Source organism: Zonotrichia albicollis, chromosome 7 (genome assembly GCF_047830755.1).
Source record: "Zonotrichia albicollis isolate bZonAlb1 chromosome 7, bZonAlb1.hap1, whole genome shotgun sequence".
In the NCBI taxonomy this organism is placed as follows: Eukaryota; Metazoa; Chordata; class Aves; order Passeriformes; family Passerellidae; genus Zonotrichia; species Zonotrichia albicollis.
The window spans coordinates 31,113,261-31,137,071 of record NC_133825.1 but is presented as its reverse complement, the minus strand read 5'-3'; the positions used below and the strand labels follow the sequence as shown (position 1 = coordinate 31,137,071).

The 23,811-nt window shown below is 39.8% G+C and overlaps 1 protein-coding gene across 3 annotated transcripts; it reads left to right on the top strand.

Moving 5' to 3' along the window:
• Positions 1-1,025: 1,025 nt before the first annotated feature.
• Positions 1,026-23,035, top strand: HELLS (helicase, lymphoid specific). 3 transcript variants are annotated; one of them, XM_026799708.2, is made up of 22 exons: positions 1,026-1,134; positions 1,195-1,316; positions 4,827-4,949; positions 6,274-6,333; positions 6,817-6,853; positions 6,946-7,010; positions 7,471-7,512; positions 8,255-8,479; positions 9,967-10,149; positions 10,402-10,545; positions 11,114-11,310; positions 11,998-12,094; positions 13,027-13,188; positions 13,699-13,841; positions 14,985-15,123; positions 16,528-16,611; positions 16,699-16,818; positions 17,136-17,252; positions 18,113-18,272; positions 20,479-20,575; positions 20,745-20,821; positions 22,524-23,035. In XM_026799708.2, exons 1-22 carry the CDS (start codon positions 1,104-1,106, stop codon positions 22,619-22,621), a joined length of 2,523 nt encoding a protein of 840 aa, XP_026655509.2. In that variant the 5' UTR covers positions 1,026-1,103; the 3' UTR covers positions 22,622-23,035. The 3 variants fall into 3 exon arrangements, 2 of the variants coding, with proteins under 2 accessions (XP_026655509.2, XP_074400949.1); XR_012581105.1 differs by lacking the exon at positions 22,524-23,035 and adding an exon at positions 20,144-20,207 and having other exon boundaries at positions 1,048-1,316; positions 20,745-20,775; XM_074544848.1 differs by having other exon boundaries at positions 1,048-1,316; positions 22,524-23,034.
• Positions 23,036-23,811: the final 776 nt, after the last annotated feature.

Here is a 23,811-nt window from a genome sequence, read left to right as displayed (position 1 = left end):
AGGTGCCATAGAAAATAAGGTTTTTTTGTTTGTTTGTTTATTCACTATGATGTCTTGAAAATATTTGCAGGTGAAACAGAGACTTGAAAAAGGCACATTTGATTGCCACCATGCCTATAAAATAACTTTATTTGGGATTAATAACATTACTCCCTGCTAACATTCCCTAAAATGGATGCAGAACCATCTCCAGTTAACCTCTGAACTATGGCTTGGAGAACAGAATCACTTTTCCATAAACCACATTATCCAGAATCAGCCTGTCAGGCTTTGGGAATGAGAAGAATGTCATCCACCTCAGTTATTCCTGGACTTGTTTGCCTTTCTTTGCTTCTTTTTTCCTCCCCCTTTCCAGGTCTGCCGGTGCTGCTCGCCGTGTGCGTGCAGTAAGTTTAAAATAGCGATTAGTTTGACAAATAGGCGCAGACGATTACCAGCACAGCATCTGAAGCGATAAGCCCTGTTATTTTGACAGCTTGTGTGTTATTTACGTGGAGCGAAAGCGTCTGTGCTCCCAACACTGGAAATATTTATTGTAACGCAGAGCCTGCTTTGGGTTTCCCGCCGGCTGGGTACGTGCGCTCCCGCCCGGATCCCGGCGCTCCGCCGCCCTCTCGTGGCACAGCCAGCAGCGCCCAGGGGAGCCCGGGGGCCGGGGCCGGGCGGCCCCCGCCATGTCCCGCTGCCGCTGCAGCCACGGGCACCGCGGAGGGCAGCGGGACAGAACCACTGACTCCCTCCGGCTGGGGAAGTACCCTGCGATCATTGGGTCCGCCCCGGCAGCTAGAGCATGGCACCAAGTGCCACATCCAGTCTCCCATAAACACCTGCAGGGAGGGTTACTCCCCCGGCTCCCTTGGCAGCCCGTTCCAAGGGGAACGGCCCTGCCCGCCCGTGCCTCGGCCCCGCCATGCCCGCCCCGGAGCCTGCCAGCCCCGGAGCCTGCTAGCGTCCGAGCCGGGCTCACGCGGGCCCGGCGGGCGGAGCGGGCGGCCTCGCGAGAACGGCGCCGCCTCTCGCGCGGCTTGGGCAGCGCGCGGTTTTTTGTTCTCGCGAGGCGGGCGGTGAGGCGGCGCGCGCGGGAGCGGGGCCGCGGCCGGGCAATGCCCGCCGGCAGCTCGGGTAGCGGCAGCGGTGAGGGGCGGCCGGGAGCACGGCCGGGGGTGACCGTGAGTGACCGTGCGCTCGTTGCAGAACCGCTGGGAGCCGAGATGGGGGAGCAGGCGGAGGCGGTGGTGATCACGCCGGCCATGCTGAAGGAAGAGGAGCAGCTGGAGGCGGCGGGGCTGGAGCAGGAGCGGGAGATGCTGGAGAAGGTGAGGGGCGGCAGGGGTCCCCGCGGGCTGCGGGGTGTGCCGGGGAGCCGGGGCCGTGCAGCTCCTTCGGTTTCAAAACAAACGAACGTGAGGAGCTGATACCGGGGGCCTTGTTTTTGTTTTTAAAGGCTAGCGGGAAACTCTTGCTCTTGGGGAGAACCCTTCTGCATTTTATATGCATTGAAATTTGAGGTGGGAAGATTACGTCTTTGCTTCTGTCGTTCTGAGTGTAAAAATTTGAGGTATAATGCCTGTAAAGTGAACTGATTTTTAAAAGGATAGTAATCGCATTTTTTGAATTTCTGTCTGAAACGTTAAAGACAAAACTTTTCTGGTGTTGTCTCTCAAAGTGTACATAACACTTCTTTCCCTCTTTGGTTAATACAAGCTCGCCAGCCAAGCGGCTTGAGTAGAGTTCTGCAGATCCTTTCCAGTTATGTGTTTCGGTCGGTAGCAGGTATAGTTTATGCAGAGCTGATGAAGTAGTCCAGCTGAGAAAGCCCAGCTGACAAGGACCGGGTTTATGCCAGTCCCTGCACTCCTGCTCTTCCCCGCAGACAGCTGAGCGGGGGCTACCTGTGACCTGGCATCGCCGCCGGGAGAACCGTACATGTGGGCAAACCGGGAGGCCGTGCTTGGTTTGTGTACCTTGGTTTGCCTGTGCGACAGGAAATAACGACTGCTTCGGGGAAACGGTGCCTCCCACCGCAAGGGATGTCATCATTGCTATGCTTCGTTTCCCTCTTGCTGAGAATGTTTTCAAGCGTTAATGTTAAGCACTAGTTGAAAGTAACCGGTCTGTTTTGCAGTGACACCATGGTGCTTCTAGACTTGTGCTGATCTCTTATGTGGTATTCTGATGATAATTTGTGTTGTGTTTCAGACATAAGCAGATAGAAGCTTGAAGGAACTGTTCTCTTGAATCCTTTTTGGGGAATTGTATTCTAGGAGTCACAGAATGGTTTGGGTTGTAAGGGACCTTAGAGATTTCGAGTTGTTCAAGAAACTATATAATAGAGAAATTAGATGATGGGGTTTTTTCCCTGTCTTACATTGACACATTGTTCTAAGGAACTGAAAAATGCCAGTCTTTAAGGCCTGGAACTAATTTTGATTACTCTTTTTTTCCTTACTCTAAGACAAGTTAGGTTTTATAAAGGTATGTTTTGATGATGCATTATTTTGTGATACTGTAGTTGGAAAAGAATACTGATTCTCCCAGAAGTCTTGGAATATTCTGTGTTGCAAACTGTAAATGACGATGTAGCATGTTGGAACGTCAGGTATTCCTTGATTATACTAGGAACTAAAAATTTGAAGGTAATACTTCTTGAAGGTAAAGAGGAAACCCTTAGAGCAAATTTTTTCATTGCACAGGAACTATTGAGAAAAAGACTTAAAATTTTAATTTCTTTCACAAGAACTACTTCTGTAACAATGCTGTAATGTGAGTTTTTTGTATTCTCCATTTCTTGAGAATGCACAGGACTTGCTTATAGAAGAAGGTACCTCTAGCTCCATTGTCCTGTGTGCTTTATCACCTTTTCTCTGTGCAGTCAGAGGCCAGTCAGAGCAAGGGATTCACTCCTGCAGTTACCGCAGGCTTACTGGGGGCAGCTTCTGTGTTTCCTGTGCTTGTCACTTCGGCAAACCCCCTGCCAGGTGATCTGTACGGCAGCTCAGCAAAGGACTTGTCAGTTCTTTTTGAGGGTTAATGGTGAAACACCACTGTGCAAATATGTGTGAATGTAGCGTGGTGACCAAGAGTGGCAAGGTTTTGACCTTCTCAGTCAAAAAGGGGAAGAAAACCCACAGTCATAAGGCTTTAGGGCTTGAGCCAAAAGGCACAGTGAGATGTCATTAAAGTGCTGTTCATCTTTGAGTTTTCTTTTTTCTGCTTGAAATTTTTGAAGTTGGTCAAGGAAGCACTCCTTCAGTTTGACCAAATAAGAATGCTTTGTTCACGCCAATAAAAAGTGAGCAATAGTTTGGAAGAAACTATTATAATATATTATAAATAGTTTGGAGAAAAAGGAGATTAGTTTAAATTATATTCTCTTGGCATTGCCATTAAGAGTTGATCTTTCTGAGCTCAGGTACCTGTCATCAGAAGGTAAAAACCTGGACTGGGGAGAGCAGAAGCAAAGAAAATCATGAGAATGCAATCTCCTCCCCTAGAGAAGTTGTGGGAATAGATATTCCTCTCTTAAAAGAACATGGTGATTGCTACCTGGTGGAGTTACTTGGAGAAAATCAAGTTTTGATTTCTGGGGGGACAGACATTCTCCACCTTTTCAGTGTCTCACAGTTTGTGGCTTGGTTCAGGAAATGTCCCATTTCCTTGCCTATTAGTGAATTTAGTTTCAGAAGAATCTCTTGTTTTTCTGTGTCTTAACGTGCCCTTCCCCCTGTGTTTCTTTTGAAGGCAGTGACATAGATAAGCATCTTGTAAAGCTCTGCATCTTGTGCTCTGAGTTTCTCTTGGAGATGCTAATTTCAAACTTTTCACTCTACAAGTACTGCAAACAGCTGGGGGGATCTGTCTCTTCTTCCAGGTAACAAGCAATAGAGGAGAGGAAGCATCCTCAAGTTGAGCCAAGGGAAGTTTAGATGGAACATTCGTGCAAAATTTTCTTCACTGGAGGGGCGATGAAGCACAGAGACGCTGCCTGGGGGAGCGGTGGAAGCAGCGCTCAAAAAGCGCAGCGATGTCGCACTTCCAAGGCACCTTAGTGTAGTGGGTTAGTGGTAACTCGGCAGTGGTGGTTAATGCCTGGACTCCATGGTCTTGGGTCTTTTCCAAACTAAATGACTCAGTGACTTGTTTGCTATCTCGGTTTTGCAGGCAATGTTAGATAAATGCAGAAGGGTGAATGTTTTTTACTTTTTGGGGATGTCTTGATGCGAGTTTAAAAGAGTAATTTGCAAACTTGTAAGTGCACAGCCCTGACTAATTCAGCAGCAGTTACTTTGAAAAGCAGGTGTGGATTTTGTAAGCAAAGTGAGAAGTTACTGTTTTCATATTGGCAATTGACTCGAGCTCTGTAAAACCGTGTGTGGTAGTTTTGTAGCTGTCTGTATCTTGTTCTTCATGAGAAACTAACTTGGTGTAAATGTACATGAAGGGATAGAATAATACTAGGGAAGCTGTGCTGAAATTTGCCAGGTAGGGTTTCTTTCCTCAAAAATTTTGCAGACTACAAATAAACTGAGATTTAATTTTTGTGTTGGAGTTGAGGCATCTCTGAGTCCTTGAATGCCATGTGCTGCTATAGCAGGGGTGTGCATGGTGCATGTGCAAGTGAATGCAACCCTGAGTTACTTCGACCTTACAGCACTTCATAGCTATGTGAGAGTCCATACAGTCACAAATCATGGAGTGTGATGGCTGGAAGGAAATGGGGCTGTGTGTGAGACACTTCAGAGTTAATGCTTTTAACACAAGCAATGGTTCTTCAGTGTAATCACAACTGTATCTGTAAATGCTTGATGTGTCTTTTTGTTGGCCAGGCTCGCACTTCTTGGGACAGGGAATCAAGTGAAATGCGCTATAAGAGGCTTCAACATTTGCTTGAAAAAAGCAACATCTATTCCAAATTCTTGCTAACCAAAATGGAACAGCAGCAGCTAGAGGTAGGTGTGTTCTTGTTTGCAGTAGGGATTCTTGAAGGTGCTGTTTCTTTGGGGGTGTTATCCGTCCAACTGTTTGAAGTAAAAATGTTTTTAAGATTACATTAGTAGCATTAAAATCTACTGGAACCTAGTGCACAGGAATGATATTATGCTTTTTATCTAGTGTTCAGAATTTGTTCTCTAAATTAAAAGATGAATCAGATATGGAAGAACATGAATTATAATTTAAAGTCACAGTGTAAAGGTGGCACTGATGCCTTTACAGTTCTTTTGGCCTGAGTGCAAAGAAAGCTGAGTACGTATTTCAAATAAAAACTGAAGTTGAAGGGAGCTAGAAAGCGTGGAGGGAGGATAGAAGGTGCAAAGAACTGACAAGTAGGAAGGTGAGTAGCCTGTTATTGACCAAAAGCTGAGAATAAGATGTACCTCAAGATGCTAACTTAGGCCTCCCTCAAACAAATGGGTAAATTACAGTGATCTGAGGCCATATTGTTCCCAAACAGGAGTTTCCATAAAACAGTGTTAAGTGTCTTCTTTTTTTTTAGTCCATGGGCTGCTGAGTTCATACCTAGCTTGGTCTTGACTTTTTTAACTGTATGTTTATGGATGTACAGTTAAACTGTACGTTTTTGCTTGAGGGAAAAGAAAGAGAGGGAAAAGCAGGAAAAGATTAAGAACAACATTTTCTGTGAAGGGACACTGATAGACTGCAGGAACCTCCTCCTCAAAATACTTCTCTAGTTGAACTGTCAGCTCGAATTCATGGCTATTTTATTGCTAGAATGAGTATTTCGGTACTGAATCTTGCTCCATCTGATAAATACCAAGGTCTTCTACTCTTTCTTAAGGATCCTTTTGCTTTTACTTCAGCAAGCAAAAATAGTAGATGGAATGAAAATCTTAAGTTCTTCAAGACATGAAAGCGCTTTGTTAAAGGCATTCTAGGCTACTTACATTGCTGTCTGTTTTGCAGTGAATATGTAGAATGTGTAAGTTGGATAAATGGAAAACTTACTGCAGTAGATTTAACCTTCAGGAGTTTTCAGTTAGGAATATTTTTGTTAAAATCTTTCTAAATTACTGTATTTAAGTGTTTAAAGTATTTACTGACAAGCAGTTTAGAGCAGTGGCACTTTATTGTCCAAATTTTGCTTTATTGTTTTAAGCTACACCAGAACAAACTTAGTGGGGTTGCAAAAACAAAGTCTACAGACTACATGGAACTCGGAATTAGCAATGTAGTCTATTGCTTCTGTAGTGGGTAGTACTCTTGTGGGTGTTACGGAAAGATAAGAATTGCATGTGTGGTTTTTATTTTGTTTAGGAACAGAGGAGGAAAGAGAAATTAGAAAAAAAAAGAGAGATGATGTTAAAATCTGCCAAGGTAAGATTAAGTAGCTTTATGCAACTTTATAAATAAAAGTCTGAGAAATTACAATGTTTGTTTTGACCAAGGTAATTAAAATAAATTTGATTGTTCAGTATTTGACTTACAGGATCTATCTAATATGTCATACTTATTTTAACTGTAGTAAGACTGTTTGAAAGTGCTTAAAAATTGTATACCCTGACAGTCATTTTTAGAGGATGTTTTTGACTAGTCATTATTAGAGAAAATGGTTTCAGTTTGTCTTAAAGGAATTTTTTCTTTTTGCAATGATTGCTTTGTTCAGCCAAAATAGTGAATAACTAACAAGAAAAAATAAGCAGGAATTTTTTTCTTTTGCTGTGTTTTTGAAAATGTTTAGTTGTAGAAATGTTTCAAGAAGCTTTCAGAGGTAGTTACACCTGATTACACCTTTTTGTCTGTGTCATGATAGTTACAGATGCATAAGATGATGAACCTCTTTCTATGGTTATTTTCTAGGGTCAAAACCCAGTTGATGGCAAAGAGGAGAAATCGGGTAATGTATTAGGCTTTGCCTTTTTTCAGTGCTGCTGGGTTTGATTTCCTTAATGCTTGATGCACTGTATAAATTCAAATATTATTTCACAGGTGCAAAAAAGAAGAGAGGAAGAGAAGATGGGACATACAACATATCAGAAATTATGTCCAAAGAGGTATGCCCTAACTATAAATAGGTTGTCTGGATTTTTGTAGCACTTTTAATGGGTGAGTCAATTTCTTTGACATCTGTATTTTAGAGCACTCCATTCTCACACATTGCTACCAGGTATTTTCAGCCATCAGTAGTCTGTGAGCAAAGATGTATGTAACAAGCAGTGTTGTCACAGCTGTAGAGTTTGGATACTCTTGTTTTTTCAAGTCTTTAGGGGAGGCAAGCTGTGAACAGTGTATGTTTCCAATTGAATTTTCAGCTACCCTTTGAATGTATTGAAAGCTACCTAATTGAAATGTATTACCTGGCGTGTGGTCTTGTTTTAGAGTCACTTGTATGATTAATGATTTTGTATGTTAACCTTTTTAAAGTTTACATGAGATTACATGAAATACAAATTACAGTAGCCTTTAAGGTTGAAAAGCACATAAGCATGTTTTTTTTTTCCTGTTTGTTTCCAGGAAATATTATCAGTGGCAAAAAAAAGTAAAATGGAAAATCAGGTATGTTGACACATATTATTGCAGTTTAAGAGTGCTAAGTCCAAAGGGAGGGAAGGCTTTTTATATTTTGTAGTGTATCCCTAAACTTTACTTGTAAATAAACATCTTTGCTAGTTATTGAAGTCCTGAATTTAAGTTTAGAAAGGTGATATAAATGAATGCACTTAAATACTTATTTCAGAAATCCAAGGTGGAAACTTTTAATTTGTTTTTTAAAAAAATTAGTTTGAAGGTATTTATGCTTCACAGATTGCTAGTAGCTTCAGAAATAAAGGAAATAGGAATTGAATAGAAAATATTTGTGTGTTGGTGTTTAAGACTTTAAACCAGTAATTTTTAAGCAGTCAAGTGGGGAGGTCTCTTTTGCATCTGTAGTTCCAGAGCTGGATGCACAATGTGAATTGCTTCCTAACATTAGAACAGCTTACAGAAAGGAAAGCCCTTCTGCTTACAGAAGGGAAATTGCTGCATTGAATGCCGGCCTCTGTGAGGAAGGTTTTAAGTCTGTTTACTGTTATGGGTAGAAAATTATAAGCCAAATAGCTTCAGTAGCTGTCACTGCTCTTAAATTCTAAAGGAGAAAAAAGTCTACTCTTGAGTTGACAGTTGACTCCAAGCTTTGTGTCAGAGACTGAGGTACTTCACTGCACATTAAGGCTGGTGTTAATTGGGAAGAAGTATGTCTTAGCAGCCTTTGATGTGCCTTGCACTTGTCACATGTTCCTTGACCTTCCTTCTACAGGATGAAAGCTCTGCTGACAACCTGCATCCAGAGGACCTGCAGAAAAATGGAGACTCAAACAGTGTCATTAAAGACAGGTTGTGTCAGGCTGTTCGACACAGTGCCAAGCAATTTCTTGATCCAGTGCGAAAGTTTAACGGACAGCCAGTGCCTTTTCAGCAGCCAAAGATTTTTACTGGTGGTGTCATGAGGTGGTACCAAGTGGAAGGCATGGAGTGGCTAAGGGTATGGATGCAATTGAATTTGATCAGAATTGCTGCTGATTGGAAACTGGTGTGGAGGGGAAGACATATTAGAAGTCTATGGTCATAGTTGCTACGGGGAAGTGAAGAGGAGAGAGTTATGGTCTTTCATGGTACAAGAATCTGGTGTTATGAAAAAGTTGTCAACCAGCAAATAAAATGTTTCAGTGTGGGAAGGACATTGGTTTTTCTAAGCCTTTCTTTATAGATTTTCTGGCTGGTGTTCTCCATCATCTCTTTTTCCATCTCTTTTCTTGTTCAACTCAACCTCTCCTTACAAAGATTTTGTGAAAGCAGGACTACACATCCTACTGAGGAACAGCCTAATTTGTTTCTCTCAAGGGCTTCAATATCTAGCCCAAAGGGCTAGATATCTATCTATCTATCTATTCTATTTTTGATAGAATATCTATCAAAGACCTGATACCTTTGCAGGTTTGACACAGATGAATTTTTGTTCTCTGTATCCTGGAGTCTTAACTAGTAATATTAGCACAGCGTCTTAAAAATGTTACGGCCTTAGCTTCTGAAATAAAAAACTATAGGAATTTGCCATCAAAATGACACACATACATTTTTAGCTTCTACCTGTTTCAGCATGCAAGCCAAATTTAAAAATTCATAAGAATCAAAACATTTTAGTTCTGCTACTGATCTCATATTTTTCTTAGATTTTTTCTTTCTGTTTTTTCTTCCTACAAGCATACACAGTCTGTTTCAACAGGCTCAGACTCAAGTGAGTGCCCCTAAACTTGCTCACTTGCTTCTGTACTGGAAAGTGCCTAGTGAAGACAGGCCTCTTCTGAAGGGAAAACCAGTTTCCTTAGTTGGGCTCTCAGTTATAATAACCTTTTTATGTATCTTTATTGAATAGTAGAGAATGGCCAAAGAGCAATTCTGTGTCTTTCTGGTTTTTTGTGAGAGGTTGCTCTGTGCTTTGTCAGAGTCGGCAGTGTCTGCACAAAGAACTTTGGCTGGAGCAGGTGGCTGTGTTGGCCAGGAAGTGCACCTTTTTCTTGTGGTGAGGTAGCTACAGGAGCTCCATGCCTGCAGAAGCTGCTTGAGTAGATACCACTGAAATGTCAGCACATTCATTTGGTCTTTTGGAAAGCAGAGCTAAGTGAAGTTTTGAAGCTGGGATGAGTAGAGCCTTGGGTAATATGAGCTGTACTTGCAGTTAAAGTGCCTTCTGATGCAACGCTAAATTATGTACTTTCCTTCAATACTGTTCTGGTTTTTGTGCCCTGGTCAGGCACTTAGCTGGCTAGGAGTGCATACATCTACATGAGAATATCCAGCATTTACAAGATGCTGGTATTTATTTTTATAAGAGAATCATCTTCATCTGTAATATAAAATGGGCCTAGTAGAGCGTTTTCACAGATGTTACATTCCTAAAGATCTTTTTTTTTTTCCAAATGTGTGTTGATTATTGATTATTTTGCATTTACTTTTTTTTTTCATATGCAGATGCTTTGGGAAAATGGTATTAATGGCATTTTAGCTGATGAAATGGGGCTGGGGAAGACAATCCAGTGCATTGCAACAATAGCACTGATGGTGGAGCGAGGGGTCCCTGGTCCATTCTTAGTATGTGGTCCTTTGTCTACTCTTCCAAATTGGATGTCTGAATTCAAGAGATTTACTCCAGAGGTAAAAGAAATTAAGACTTTTCTTCTTCTTTTCTTCTTCCTTATTGTTTCATTTCTATTCTAATACTTTGCCTTGAAGCTTTCTCTCCATAGAACATCATTTTAATTGTAGTTGTTTATGTGGTTACTACAAACTGTGCTGTGACTTGCTATGTATTTACAGCTATCTTATAAGAGATCTTACTATTTCTATTGTTCTCCCATTAGCTTAAAATGGGCATTATAGTCCTGACTTGTAATCTCTTTTTTACAGATTCCACTGATGCTCTATCACGGAGCTCAGCAGGAGCGTCGCAAACTGGTTCGTAAAATCCGCGGCAGACAAGGATCACTGCAAATCTACCCTGTGGTCATTACTTCCTTTGAAATAGCAATGCGAGACAGAAGTGCCCTGCAGGTACCCAAGTTCTCTTAGCCCCAGGACTGTGTGTGCCTCAGTACTGATAGCAGCGCTTCTGAACACAGGAAAAGCCCCACATGCTGCCTGTACAATAAGTTTCATACTGTAGCATGTATATTGGCATTCACTTCTGTTTCCTTGGTAGTAGTAGCTCTGCAATTTAATGCTAAAGTTCTTCAAACAGAACATTATTCTAAAAGCAGATACAGCATACCTGCTCTTTGTGTTACCTTCCTGTAGGTGATGATTAAAGATGTTTAGAGCAAGAACTATACTTAGTGTATAAATGTTGTGGTTAACATCACAGTGGTTGTTTCAGCAAGATGAGTTTCTTGTAGAAGTTTTGTTTTAACCACCTGAACTTTCTAAAAGGCAGTCACATGAAGCAGGTGTGTGGCATTATCTGTTTGGGTTCAGCTCTATTAGTCTGACAAAGTGAAAAACAATAAATAGAACCTTTGTAACAGGCAGTATCAAACAGTCTTATTAGTGCTTCTTAATTAATCTTACACCTCTTTTGATGGAATAGACCTAAAATTTACTGAAATACCTTTTATTTTCATAGAACTGCTACTGGAAGTATCTCATAGTAGATGAAGGTCACAGGATCAAAAATATGAACTGCCGCCTTATCAGAGAATTGAAACGATTTAACGCAGACAATAAACTCCTGTTGACTGGCACTCCCCTGCAGAACAACTTGGCAGAGCTTTGGTCATTGCTTAACTTCCTATTGCCAGATGTGTTTGATGATTTGAAAAGGTAAGTTGCAGTCTGATGGTGGAAACTATTTCTGTTTGTTTTGTTTGAGTGTTATTATGACTCTTTAATTATTAAACTTATCAGCATGTGAAGAGTTGCTTTATGGTATAGTTGTATTCCAGTATGATTATTTGGTGGCAAAGGCTTTGAAATGTGTCTTGCCTCACACTTAGTTGTTTCAGAAAGGAAGGAATTAATTGTTGTCTCCCTAGATAGTGGAAGGTCAGCTGAGAGCTAAGGCATAAACATTTGTGGTGAGAGATGTTTGTTTTATCACAAATGCCTGGTGCTGCTTTTTGGAGATTCTCCAAGGTGTTGGATGAAGCTGTCTGAGGCTGGCAGACGCAGGACCCACAAATCCTTCTCTGCAGCAGTAGGGGGCCAGGTAGAAGAGCACTGCCAGAAGAGTGTTTTGACTAATTTTTGGAAAAAGCTATAACCTAGATGGAATATAATAGATGACAATGGATATTCCAACTAGTACAAGTATTTTTACACATCACATAAAACCTCAAGCTTCTGAATTGACAGGTATATTTCAGAAATTCCTTTTGATACACCTTCTATTAATGATGGATGTGAATGCTTTATTTTTTTAATCACAGGATAAGAGAAGAATAGATACTTTGTAGCTATTAATCTTAATTATTTTAATAAGCTATTTTTACCCTTGCTTTGTTTTTATAGCTTTGAATCCTGGTTTGATATTACCAGCATTACAGAAACTGCTGAAGATATTATTGCTAAAGAAAGGGAGCAAAACATCTTACATATGCTGCATCAGGTTTTCATTTATCCTTCATTTTGTATTTTTTATGATATAGTTGTAACATTGACCGTTTGTGTCCTGAAGTGTCTCAAAATCTTGTTTGTGATGCTGAATTTTAGTCTGAGGTTTTATTGTGGCACTTCTGGACTTCCTGAGACTTGTAGGGTTCTTTTCAGTCTTTGCAGTACTTACAAATGCTAAAGGAACAATGTATCTCTTTCATAGCCACTCATTTTTATTCTTGGAACTGTATTGAGTTTAGTCAAATTTAATTGCACTTACAGGCTTCAATTCACCAAGATATTTAATCAGTGTATTTATTTTGTTGAAAGATAACTTTGAGGGAACTTATGTAACTTGTAGGTGTTGAGCAGAATACCTTTTGACAAACTAGTCATATAATATGACTGTCTTCAAATTAACACTTAAAGCTCTTTTTTAAGAGAGTGTGTGGAAGTAAATGCTTACAGACCTATCAATTTTTTTTCCATTATAAGCTGTTGGTGAAGGATCTTAACTGAATCTTCTATGTATAATTGTTGATGACAATTTATTTATTTTGGTTAAAGGTTTTGGGCATTTTCAGAAAAATTTGATTTAACAAATATAAACAAAATGAGCAGTTGTGTATTCAGATTGCTTTTAGTTACTGGAATTTGTAAGAAAGGTCTGTAACATAGTTACTATTGCAACCCTACTAAGCCCTTCAGAATTTTTTAAATGTTAAGGGGTGTGTTTCAACACATTAGTACCAGCATGTGCATGAAAATGTTGAGTAGGCATACATATTAAAAACCTAAATATCTTTGCAAATTAACTCTCTTGCTTTAAATTGACAAAATAGTGTTACATCAGTAGGCCTGCTTCTGTGGTTGTCTTGTTTTCTTTGTTTTAAAGTAGCTGTGTTGACAGCTTTGAGTAATTGTAGCATCTGCTCACCATTTCAGATTCTGACACCGTTCTTACTGCGAAGGCTGAAATCAGATGTTGCTCTCGAGGTCCCTCCTAAACGAGAAGTTGTGGTGTATGCGCCGCTGGCAAAGAAGCAGGAGACTTTCTATACTGCCATTGTCAACCGCACCATTAGGAAACTGTTTGGGAATAATGAGGTAGCTGCTGAGAAGGGCGTTAGCACTGTGCTTGTTTGTCACAGTTTGTATGCAAAACCATATTGTACTGCTTCATTACCATTGTAACTAAACCTGCTTTTATTCTTACATTTTTAATCTGGTCTATTTCTCTGTTTCAATAGTGGCAGCTACTGTGATAGGCCTGTGGCACAGAACTAAAACAATATAAGTGTAAATATGGTCTTGATTACTTGTAGCTTGGGAGGAAAAGAGCAGTGTTTTCATAGAGTTGACAGTTTCAGCTTAGAATCAGTAAGGCATGAATGTAGCTTTCTAAAATCAAACAGAAACTTTCAAAATCTGCAGTTCTCGACCTTTACAATTTGGCTGCATATTCTCCATAGCCAAGATTTAAGCTGCTGAGTGTATAAAAGTGTTGCATGATGCACATCACTGAGGCCTCTTTTCATTTTTGCAAATTCTTGGATCAGCACAGGCCTTTGATTCTGAAGCTGGCAGCTGTTGATGCAATGTTCTCATTTCCCACAGGAAGAAGTCGTTGAGTTGAGCCCTGCAGGCCGACCAAAACGCCGTAGTCGGAAAGTGGTTGATTATTGTGAAGAACATAATGGTTCACCTGATGACTTGGAAAAATTAATCAGCAAAATGCAAGAGGAAGTAGAAAAAGAGAGGTGCCTGTCATTAATGATTTTTATTTCTTGTTGTACTGTTTCCCTCTTAGTTTGCTTCCAGTGAGTGCTTTGCTTACTGAAATTGATCAGGAAGAATGGCATTTGGTGATTCACAATCCTTGTAGCTTTATGGTTTGTTTCTTTGATTTTACCTGATATTCACTGAGCCATGTTAGCAGTGATTATTAGTGCTATCACTCACTGGCTCATTAGAGTTACAGTTAACTTCAGGACACTATTGTGGTTTAACCCAAGGCAGCAGCCAAGCACCACACAGCTGCTCACTCACAACTCTTATCAGTGGGGTTGGGGAAAGAATCAGAAGGGTAAAAGCTGGAAAACATGTGGTTTAAGATAAAGGTAGTTTAGTAGGAAAGGCAAAAGCTGCACATGCAAGCAAAACAAGGAATTAATTCACTGCTTCTCATGGGCAGGCAGGTGTTCAGCCATCCACAGGAGAGAAGGGCCCTGTCATGCATAGCATTTGCTTGGAAAGACAAACAGTGTCACTCCAAATATCCTCCACTTTTTCTTCTGTTGGTGGCTCTAAATTGGTTGAAAGTCCCTTGGGCATAAGGAGAATCCTCAGGTTGAAAAGTCTTTATTTTGCTAGATTTTTATTCTAGTTCGATGTAGCCTGTGAGAACAGACAAATCTTTGTGTTAGATTTATGGTATGCATAGATCCCTTATATTGGAGACAGTACTTACATGTAGAAGAGCTAAATAGCTGTATTCATTGTGATTTCTGCAATGTAGCCAAAATGGAATAGGGAGACAGCTGATTCTGGAACATCTTGGGTATTGCTCCCCAGGAAATCTGATCCTGTGGTCTGGTGAGGGCTTGCTTCTGAAGTTCCCTCTTCTGCTGGGTGACTTGCACAAGTCAAATTCTGCTCCTAATTACTACTGACTACTCTTTTATATTTTACATCAATAATGGCAAACAGTTATGCCTTTGTTGCCAAGTGTGGCACTCTAAAATGTTTTGTCTGGTAATAGCTTTACAGGCTAGAAGGGATTTTGAGCACGTCACAGCATGTGACTCCATTGCTTGATTTTGTTGTAGAGTTTTTTCTCTCATATATTTGTAGCCTAATTAGGGGACACTTTTCGTACTAATAAGATGTTGTGTCTTTTCAAGGCCAGTGGTAGAAGTGAGCATTCCCATGGATTCTGAGGTGAACCTTAAACTGCAAAATATTATGATGTTATTGAGGAAGTGTTGTAATCACCCCTATCTTATTGAATATCCTTTGGATCCTGCGACACAGCAATTCAAGGTACACATTTTAAAAGCATTGGAAAAAATTTGTTCCAGGCATTAAAAAGCAATAGACTGGGAGCTGATGGCAGTAAAGAATGACCTTTTCAATGTATTTGGCATATGGCTGCTATTGAATTCCAGCAGTGTACTGAATGATTATTTGAAACTTCCTGTAGCAGCAGTAGCAGGGATCTGTTCAGCTGCTGTGCCCATTCAGCCTTTGCACAGTCCTGCCGTGGTGTTCTTCATTGTGACACTGCTCTTCCTCTGGTGGAGAGTTATTCAAAGAGGTGCTGGCTTCCATTGACTCTGGGTGCTTTAGGGGCTGCCTCAAGGTCTCCTCACCACGGTTACTTTTCAAAATAAATGCTAACTTTGGTGAGCTGTTCATGAAGTAAATTGTACACGCTGCAGGAGGTGCAGTGGTAACATTTAAGTGTGAGTTGTTGAACAACTGTACCAAATACAACAGTTATCTGCTCAGAGAATACAGCATCCTTCTTCAAAAGGGAAAAAATCCAAGTTATATTGCAGAGACCAGGTGGTAGTTTAATCTACACAAAGCAGATGGAAATGCAGGAAAGTATGAAATAATTTGAACTGAAAGAATTTTAAAGAGCTGGAAGTTGCTTGCACATTCTAAATGTAGATGCAGGTATGTGTAGTCATGATTCCTGTTTGGTGAGTGATAACAGAGCCTGCTGCACTCCAGGGTATGCTGTTGAAGTGTGTCAATGTAAAGTCAGTGCAAATAAAGCAGATTCCCCAGTCAGGGAGGTGAGGGAAAATTAGTGTGTTGAGAATGGAGACTGTTTGACAGCTGGCAGCATCCACAGGAGTTAGTATTCCTAATTACCACAGTGCTCAGGAGGATGTATTCCTAATTACCGCAGTGGCTGCTGTATGTTTCAGATCTTAGAAGTTTCTATTTCCCTGCCCTTAGCCTACGGTGAGAATTAGATTAAGCAAGCTCTCTTGAACAGGGGTTTGAGGCAGCAGTGTGAAAACTTTCACTGCTTTGTTGGTAATAACTTGTTCAGCAGTGCCTCTCTGTGTCCAGCAGGGGGAAGCCTTGTGTCTTAATTACAAACTGGGAAAGAATAACAGCACTATTCCATGAGGGAAAATTAACAACATGACAATTGCTCCTTCCAGAAATGGGGTGAAAACCAATAAGTTTCAAAAAATAATTATTTGGGCATATGAAATGTTGGAGTTCAATTTAGTTTCATTATGATTTAAGTGATTCAATGTTGTTTGCTTAAATTAACATTATTTCCAATAGTGTAGCTTTTAGTTAAGAAAATGGTGCACACTTGTTTCAGTGAGATTTCAGAGAGCTTCTGTTGATGCTTCTGAGTTGGGGAAGCCATTGGTCTCCTTCCCTTCTAATGTATGATCCTTTCTTCTCTGTTCCAAGATTGATGAAGATCTAGTAAAGAATTCAGGCAAGTTTCTACTCTTGGACCGAATGCTCCCAGAACTTAAAAAGAGAGGACATAAGGTAAAGCTGAAGATTATTGGAGGGATGAGATACAGTCATCTCCTTAGGAACAAAAACTGTTATTAAGCAATCTTTCTGGTTTTGTAGGTCTTGCTGTTTTCACAAATGACTATGATGCTTGACATTTTGATGGATTACTGTTACCTGAGAAACTTCAAATTCAGTCGATTGGATGGCTCTATGTCGTACTCAGAGAGAGAAGAAAATGTAAGTACATAGGCATGCCCTGTGAGCACATTAGCAAATTGTGCTTTTGCTGTGACACTGGGAGTGCCTTTAATAGGCAAAACACCTCCATGCTGGAAAACTCTCTTCTGCCTTAGTATCTTTGCTTCAGAAATACTGAAGCAGTAAAGTGTGCGGCTAAGCATTACCTTGAGGCATGCTTAAAATGCAGTGCTTCTTAAAACCTCTGACAGCTTGTGTTGTATTTTCTGTGATCATTTTTTAAACAGGTCTCATTAACCATTAGCTGTATTATGTTTAGTCCATCTACATTTTTTAATAGATGAAATCTCTTCCAGATGCATCAATTTAATACCGACCCTGAAGTCTTCTTGTTCTTAGTGAGCACAAGAGCTGGAGGCCTGGGCATTAACTTAACTGCGGCAGACACAGTTATCATCTATGACAGTGACTGGGTATGGTGACAGATTGTTAACCTAGTGATAGGTGTCAAAAAATACTTTCTTTTGCTGCTTTTGATTATCATTTACTAACCCATTATGGTATAAACTATTTCTATAACTTTAATGAAGTGTTACGTGAAGGCAGTAGTAGCATGTTAGCATGTGCAAACGTTTTGTTTGTGAAATAATACAGCCTCATTTGAAAAGTCCTGGGTTACTGAATACAACATTAGAGTTGGTTTCTGAGTTTGCCCCGAGTTACCAAAAGCAGGACCTTTTTATGTGTTTCCTGTTTACAACAGCTGCCATGTTAGTACCAGCTCCATGAATTTCTTCTGTGATTTGCCATGTGTGTTTTAGCTAGGTAGGATTCTGCTGCTCCTGTAAATCTGGAGGCTGGGAGGAAGAGAGGTTGGGAAGGAAATGACTGAGGACCTCTGTATCTTCACTTTATTTTAGTAGACAGTGCTGCTAATATCAGCTTCAGAAATTACTAAAAACTTTATAAATACCATTTCTTATCCTCTAACAAAGAAATCCAACACAAACCTACAAATAAAATTATCATCTAAGTCTGTCATATTAACCATGTCCATCTATAGAAAACTACAGCACATGGTGCAGAAGCTGTAGTAGTATACAGCAGTGCAGTCCAGGCTGGTTGGGTTTCTTTGCCTGTGCAGCTATAGCAGCAGAGCTTGTCATGGATAAGCTTAAGAGTTAAGAGTGGTAGAGTTATATTGTACCATGTCTCTTCTGCTTCTGCCCTGACTCTGAGCTCCCCATTAAAAATGCTGCATGTGGTATGTCCTTTAAAAAAAAGGATAATGGCATAACTAAATGGTTACTGACTTATTTCTTTATCTGCTCAGAACCCCCAGTCAGACCTGCAGGCCCAAGACAGGTGTCACAGAATTGGCCAGACAAAGCCAGTAGTTGTTTATCGTCTTGTGACAGCAAATACTATTGACCAGAAGATTGTGGAGAGAGCTGCTGCCAAGAGGAAGCTGGAGAAGCTGATTATCCATAAAAGTTAGTATCTTTCTCTTAGGACTTCATGTCAATATGTGTTCCTTCTTTAAATCTCAAGCTGTAACAAATTTCAGTATCCTGTTTGCCTCTGTCCAGTGTGTTATAACCACTGAAGTCCAGTCCTCTTTGAACAACTGGCCAGTGCTAAACAGGACAATAGTCCTTGGGTTTGTGTACAGAGCAATGGTGATTCTTGTGGTGTTCTTGGTTATATGGCTTGTCATACTCAAAGAAGTCTTTAGAATGTGATTGCTTTGAAGTGTCCCTTTTGGGGATGAGTTTTTCTTGTACAGATCCTATAGGAATCCTGCTTTGCTTCTGTAGCTTATTCTGTTTGTGGCATTTGGACTGAAGCTCCTTATATATAGCAATTTCCAAACATTAAGCTCACTTGAAGAATTGCAATTCTTTGTACTCGGCTGCTGAACAATAACTAGTTTTATATCAAACTTCAGAGGAGGCTAAAAACTTCTCATCATTCTTGTATTATCATACTGAGGAGGAACAAAGCCTTTTCATGAGAGCATAAAGGGGTAAAAAGGCCACACCTCTTTCTACTGCCCAGTCCAGCCTCAGCTGTGGTTTGCCTCTGGTTCTGGATGATGTTATCTTTGACAATTACTTTATCCTAGCACTAGCCTTTTTCTCTGTAATCTTTTTGCACTGCTGTCTTGGTGTGACTGCCAGGGCTGCCTCTTTATAGGCATGTTGTTGACAGGTATACTTGCTTGGTTTGGTTTGGTTTTTTTAAATGATTTGCTAATGGTCCAAACTGAAGTTAAAGCCCAAGCAGCAAAATGAGCACAGAATGGGCTCTAACAGATGACTGCCATGTACTAAAGCAGCACTGGAGACTGGGACTGCTTGTACTGGAAGGAAGATAAGTGTCAATGCCTTCAGTTTTGCAATAAGTTCAGTATTTATCTTGGCATCTATTGGTGTATCACATGTACATCTTGCAGGTAGGGGTGTCACTTCAGGAACCTTTGGATTCATTGTGTAAATGTAAAGCTGATGTTATGGATCCTGTTATTGTGAATATTTAAAAAGTGTTGGAACTTAGGAGAAGCAAACGAGGAAGGAAAATCACAAAACTAACTATGTAGGGTATATACAGTACAAATACTGGAGCTTTAGAACTGGCTTTTGTTACAAAACATCAGGTTTTTTTTTTCTTTCCATCTTGTGCTTCTGTTGCATTGAGAAAACTTGCTTGGGAAACTGTATTTTTCTTGCTATCATGGCAACTTGAAACCTGCATGGCACTGATTTAATACCATGTGGTTTGTGAAACTGAAAGCTAAAAGGGAGAGCCAGCAATACTCATAATGCATGGAAGGACCTGGAGTCTGTCTGTCTGTGCTGTGGATGTTAATGGGGGAGAGAATCCTATAGCTCAGACTGCTCTGGAACTTGAATCTGATTTGCACTTCACAGATAAACGCAGAGTTCTTAAAGGGAAGTGGGAAAAGATGTGGGGAGGATTTCTGAAGCCAAGATAAAGAAAGGAACATCAGTGTGATGAAAGAAATCAGTGAAGACACATTAATAAAATGGATACATATGTTGATAAAAACTGAGGAAACTTGGCACAGAACAGTAAGTCTTGCCAGTCTCCTTGAAATGTGTAAGAAAGACTGAGCTTGATTTCATGCTCAGCTTTGGTTAGGTAATAATCTTGTAAAGTTTTTTACAGTTGGACTGACATCGAGATTTGCTGTAAAGAGGTGTTAGCATAGTCTCAAGCGAGCAGTCTGTGTCAAGGCTATTACTTTGTCTGTTTCATTAAACTGAGGCTGTTCTCTCTGCAAACCACATCTTTCACATATTTCCTATCTTGTGGTTAATACAACTTGCTTTGTTTTAACCAGCTTACAGTACAAAGGGAACAAACTTCAGCATCCACCATATAACTTTATTTACAATCTCTTAACTGTAAGTAGAACTAATGGCTGTTTTGCTCTGTGTGTTCATGTGGGCATGTTGAATTGGTCTTTCAGTCAGTCCTGCATACTACATATATGTCTGCATTCATACACATTATAAAAGGTGAAAGGCTGCATGCAAACCTTCATGTACCTGAGTCTGTTAGTGTGAGGTGTGTTTACATGAGGACTAAAACAATGAAACCTAGCATTGGTTTTAATATTCAGCAGTAATTTGTTCTAATCTCTGTGTGCTTTCTTAAAATTTATTCTTTCTACAGATCAGTTTAAAGGTGGCAAATCTGGTCTAGCACAGTCAAAAAGCTGCCTGGACCCTCAGGAATTATTAGAATTACTGAAATCCAGAGACTATGAGAGGTATGCAGATTTCATAATTTCTTGGACTGTGCGTTTGTAACTTGTAACTTGCAAGCAGCTGTCAAGAGCTCTCTTGTCTTATGAAGTGGTATGTAGATCTTTATGGAGGAAAGAATGTCCTGGGGATTCTGCTACACAGGAAAACTGAGAGATTATTTCTTTTTAACAGGGAGGTTAAAGGATCTAAAGAAAAAGTAATCAGTGATAAAGATCTAGAGTTACTTTTGGATAGAAGTGATCTTATTGGTAAGTCTGAGTTTCCATGTTTTCTTTATTCTCTTCAGCAGTAAATTCATATTGTGTAAGAGTTCTTTGTATGTAGAAAGCTGCCATAGCTTCTTTTCTCTACAGCTGTGTTGTCCATTGGCAAAGGACCCTTTAGTGCCTTTGTTGACATTTTCAATATGGTTTGCTGGAGAAGAAATAACAGAACTTAGACAAAAGTATTCCAGAAAGCCACATCCAGGCATGCTGTGCCCTGAGCATACTGTGAATGACAAGCATAGATTAGGATGTGTTCTGCAAAGCAGCTTTCAAGGACAGTTGCTGTAATTGGTAATCGATCAAAATAGAAATTATTCTCAGAAAAGATGTATTCCAGCAAGCTTAAAAAATGTACTTTGATGCTATCATAATTCAAAATACATTTATCTAACATTGCTTAACATTTTTTGGGGAAAGAAGTCAAGTCTAACATTTGGAAGAAAGAAATCAAGCTTTTGAGAGTTCCCATGGCTTATTAGTGGATTGGCTATTTAGCAAAACACCCCGACCAAACCACAACTCTTTTTTGAGGTTTTCTGCAAATTCTTGTGCTTGATCAGGCCAAGATGTCATTGAAAAATACTCTTAACTTGCCTGAGTGTAAAAATTATTGTCCACTCCATAGATCTGGAATGCTTCTGTATGATTAGTGGATTTAGTATGCCTTGTTTCCCTCATCATCTTTAGCAGAACAAGACTCCAGGCATAGATATGGAAAAAAACCCCAGTCATTACAGAATTCAGAAGTAAAAATTTTAGCCTTACATAAGTATGCTGTGTGTGGTTTGTGTAAAATTAATTTGCTTTAGGAAACTTTTGCTATATTTTGGTTAATTTAGAATAAAATTAAGGCACTGTTATGTAAAACTACTTGTTTCAGTTAGCTGGCTGATAATACAGAAAATTATTCTTGATGAATGGGTAATAAGATCTATATCTTTACAAGTTCAGACTGTGAAACAATCTGATTTCTCTTTCCAAGTTGAAGAAGGTGCTGTTTATCTTGTTTTGTTAGTGTGCAACTTATTTATCATGGTCGCTTTTCTTTTTCTTCTTTGCTATGCAAATCAAAGTTAATATAATAGAGTTGTCAAAAAATGGTAATACAAAGACATTAGTCTGGCAGCATATACTGAGTTTTTGCTATAGCTAACTGCAGTTAGTGCTTTAGAAAGCAAAATTCCAGCTCCCACCCTGGTAAGCCATAATTATTAAATTTAATAAAAATTAAATTTTATCATAAATATAATACTTTTTCATTAGCGTATTATTCACGGGAAGGGCAACAAAATGATTGCAATTTCCAGGAAGACAAGTTTGCAGGTCCTTGAATTTTTGGAAAGAATATTACTTATCAGAGCTGTAATTTTATGTTTCTCCTGGTAATTTCACTGAATAGGTTTTCTAGGTATTTTTTTCAGGAAAATGAAACTAGTTCAGGCAGCTTTTAGAACTGCTTTTCTCCATTGACATTTAGCCAGAGATGTTGGAATTTTTTCCTAGAAGCATACAGCTGAAAAATTATTTTTGAATACAAACGTCTAGTAGCCAACTGTTGATGAAGGAGTAAAATGGTTTTATCAGCTTTTTCTCCAATTCTGCAAAATGGTTTTTTCAACTTCTTTTCCAAATCTGTTTTCTACTACACCTCTTATTGTTGACCTTTGATTTGTTTTAATCTTAGATCAAATGAAGGCCTCTGAAAAAATGAAAAAGGAAAAAATGGGTGTCTTCAAAGTCCTAGAAGAGTCATCAGAGTCCAATGCAGAATGTGTGTTTTAATAAGCAAATGTGGCCTCTAAGTAGCCTTTCAGCTCTTCCAGAGATGTCACTTATGCTTGCTGGTCCTTGATGCTGACCTGCCTTAAGGCCTTGTTCAAATCCCTTGTGTTCTTCCAGTGAATTTTAACATGTTCTAGACTATAATGCAGGTGATAGTGGTAGCTTTAGTAGGCTTTCATAAAGAAAATGAGCATGTTTCACATTTGCAGCTAGTTCTTGTACTCAGTGGTATAAACTGGCAAATTTGTTTAAAAAATCTTCCTGTGGAAGTCCTAAACCCCTGGTTTTTAGTTGTTTTTGTTTAAATATGGTGTCAATTATAGTTTTATTTGGAATTGAGAGAAGACGTACCTTCATTAAAAGCCATTTGTGTAGCTTCTGTTTTCAACTTCTGAGAATTATTTTTATTAAATAAATATCTCTTTTGTTCTAAAACTCTGGATTTTGGCTTCTTAAGCAAAGCTGATCCACTAATTCACGCTTTCCTGCTTATTTAGCACATTAGCCAATGTCTAACATTTAAAGAAAAACAAACTAACCCCACAAAACAGCACAAAAACACCCACATACAAAACAGAAACCAAAAAGCAATGAGCCTAAAACAGCCTAAATCTTTCTGGTGCAGACATTACTTCTGTATTGACAGCTGAGTTGCCTATTTGAAGCAAAGCTGCTGCAGAGTCTGGAGCAGAAGTTTTGGAGTGACTGAGGGGGCTGAGTGTGTTTAGCCTGGAGAAGGGGGAGCTTACCGCTCCACAGCTTTGTGAAAGGAGGCTGTAACAAGGTGTTGGTCCCTTTTCCCAAGTAACATGCAATAGGACAAGAGGAAATAGCCTCAAGTTGCACTAGGAAAGGGTGAAATTGTATATTGGGAAGTTTGTTCACCAAAAAATTCAAGCACTGGAACAGGCTGCCCAGGAAAGCGATGGAGTTGCCATCCCTGGAAATATTTAAGATGTGGATGTGGCACTTGGGGACATGATTTAGATGGATCAGCAGTGCCATGCTAAGGGTTGGACTCTGTCTCAAAAGACCCGATGCAATGATGACAGCTAACTCCCTTAGGCTAAATGCACATGTAATATCCTTTGCTCTTGACTGCCCTTCTCTTCCCAGACAGTACTCCTTGCCTTTCACACACCCACAGGGACATTCTGCACTTTTCCCTGCCAGAACAGTTCCCTTCACTA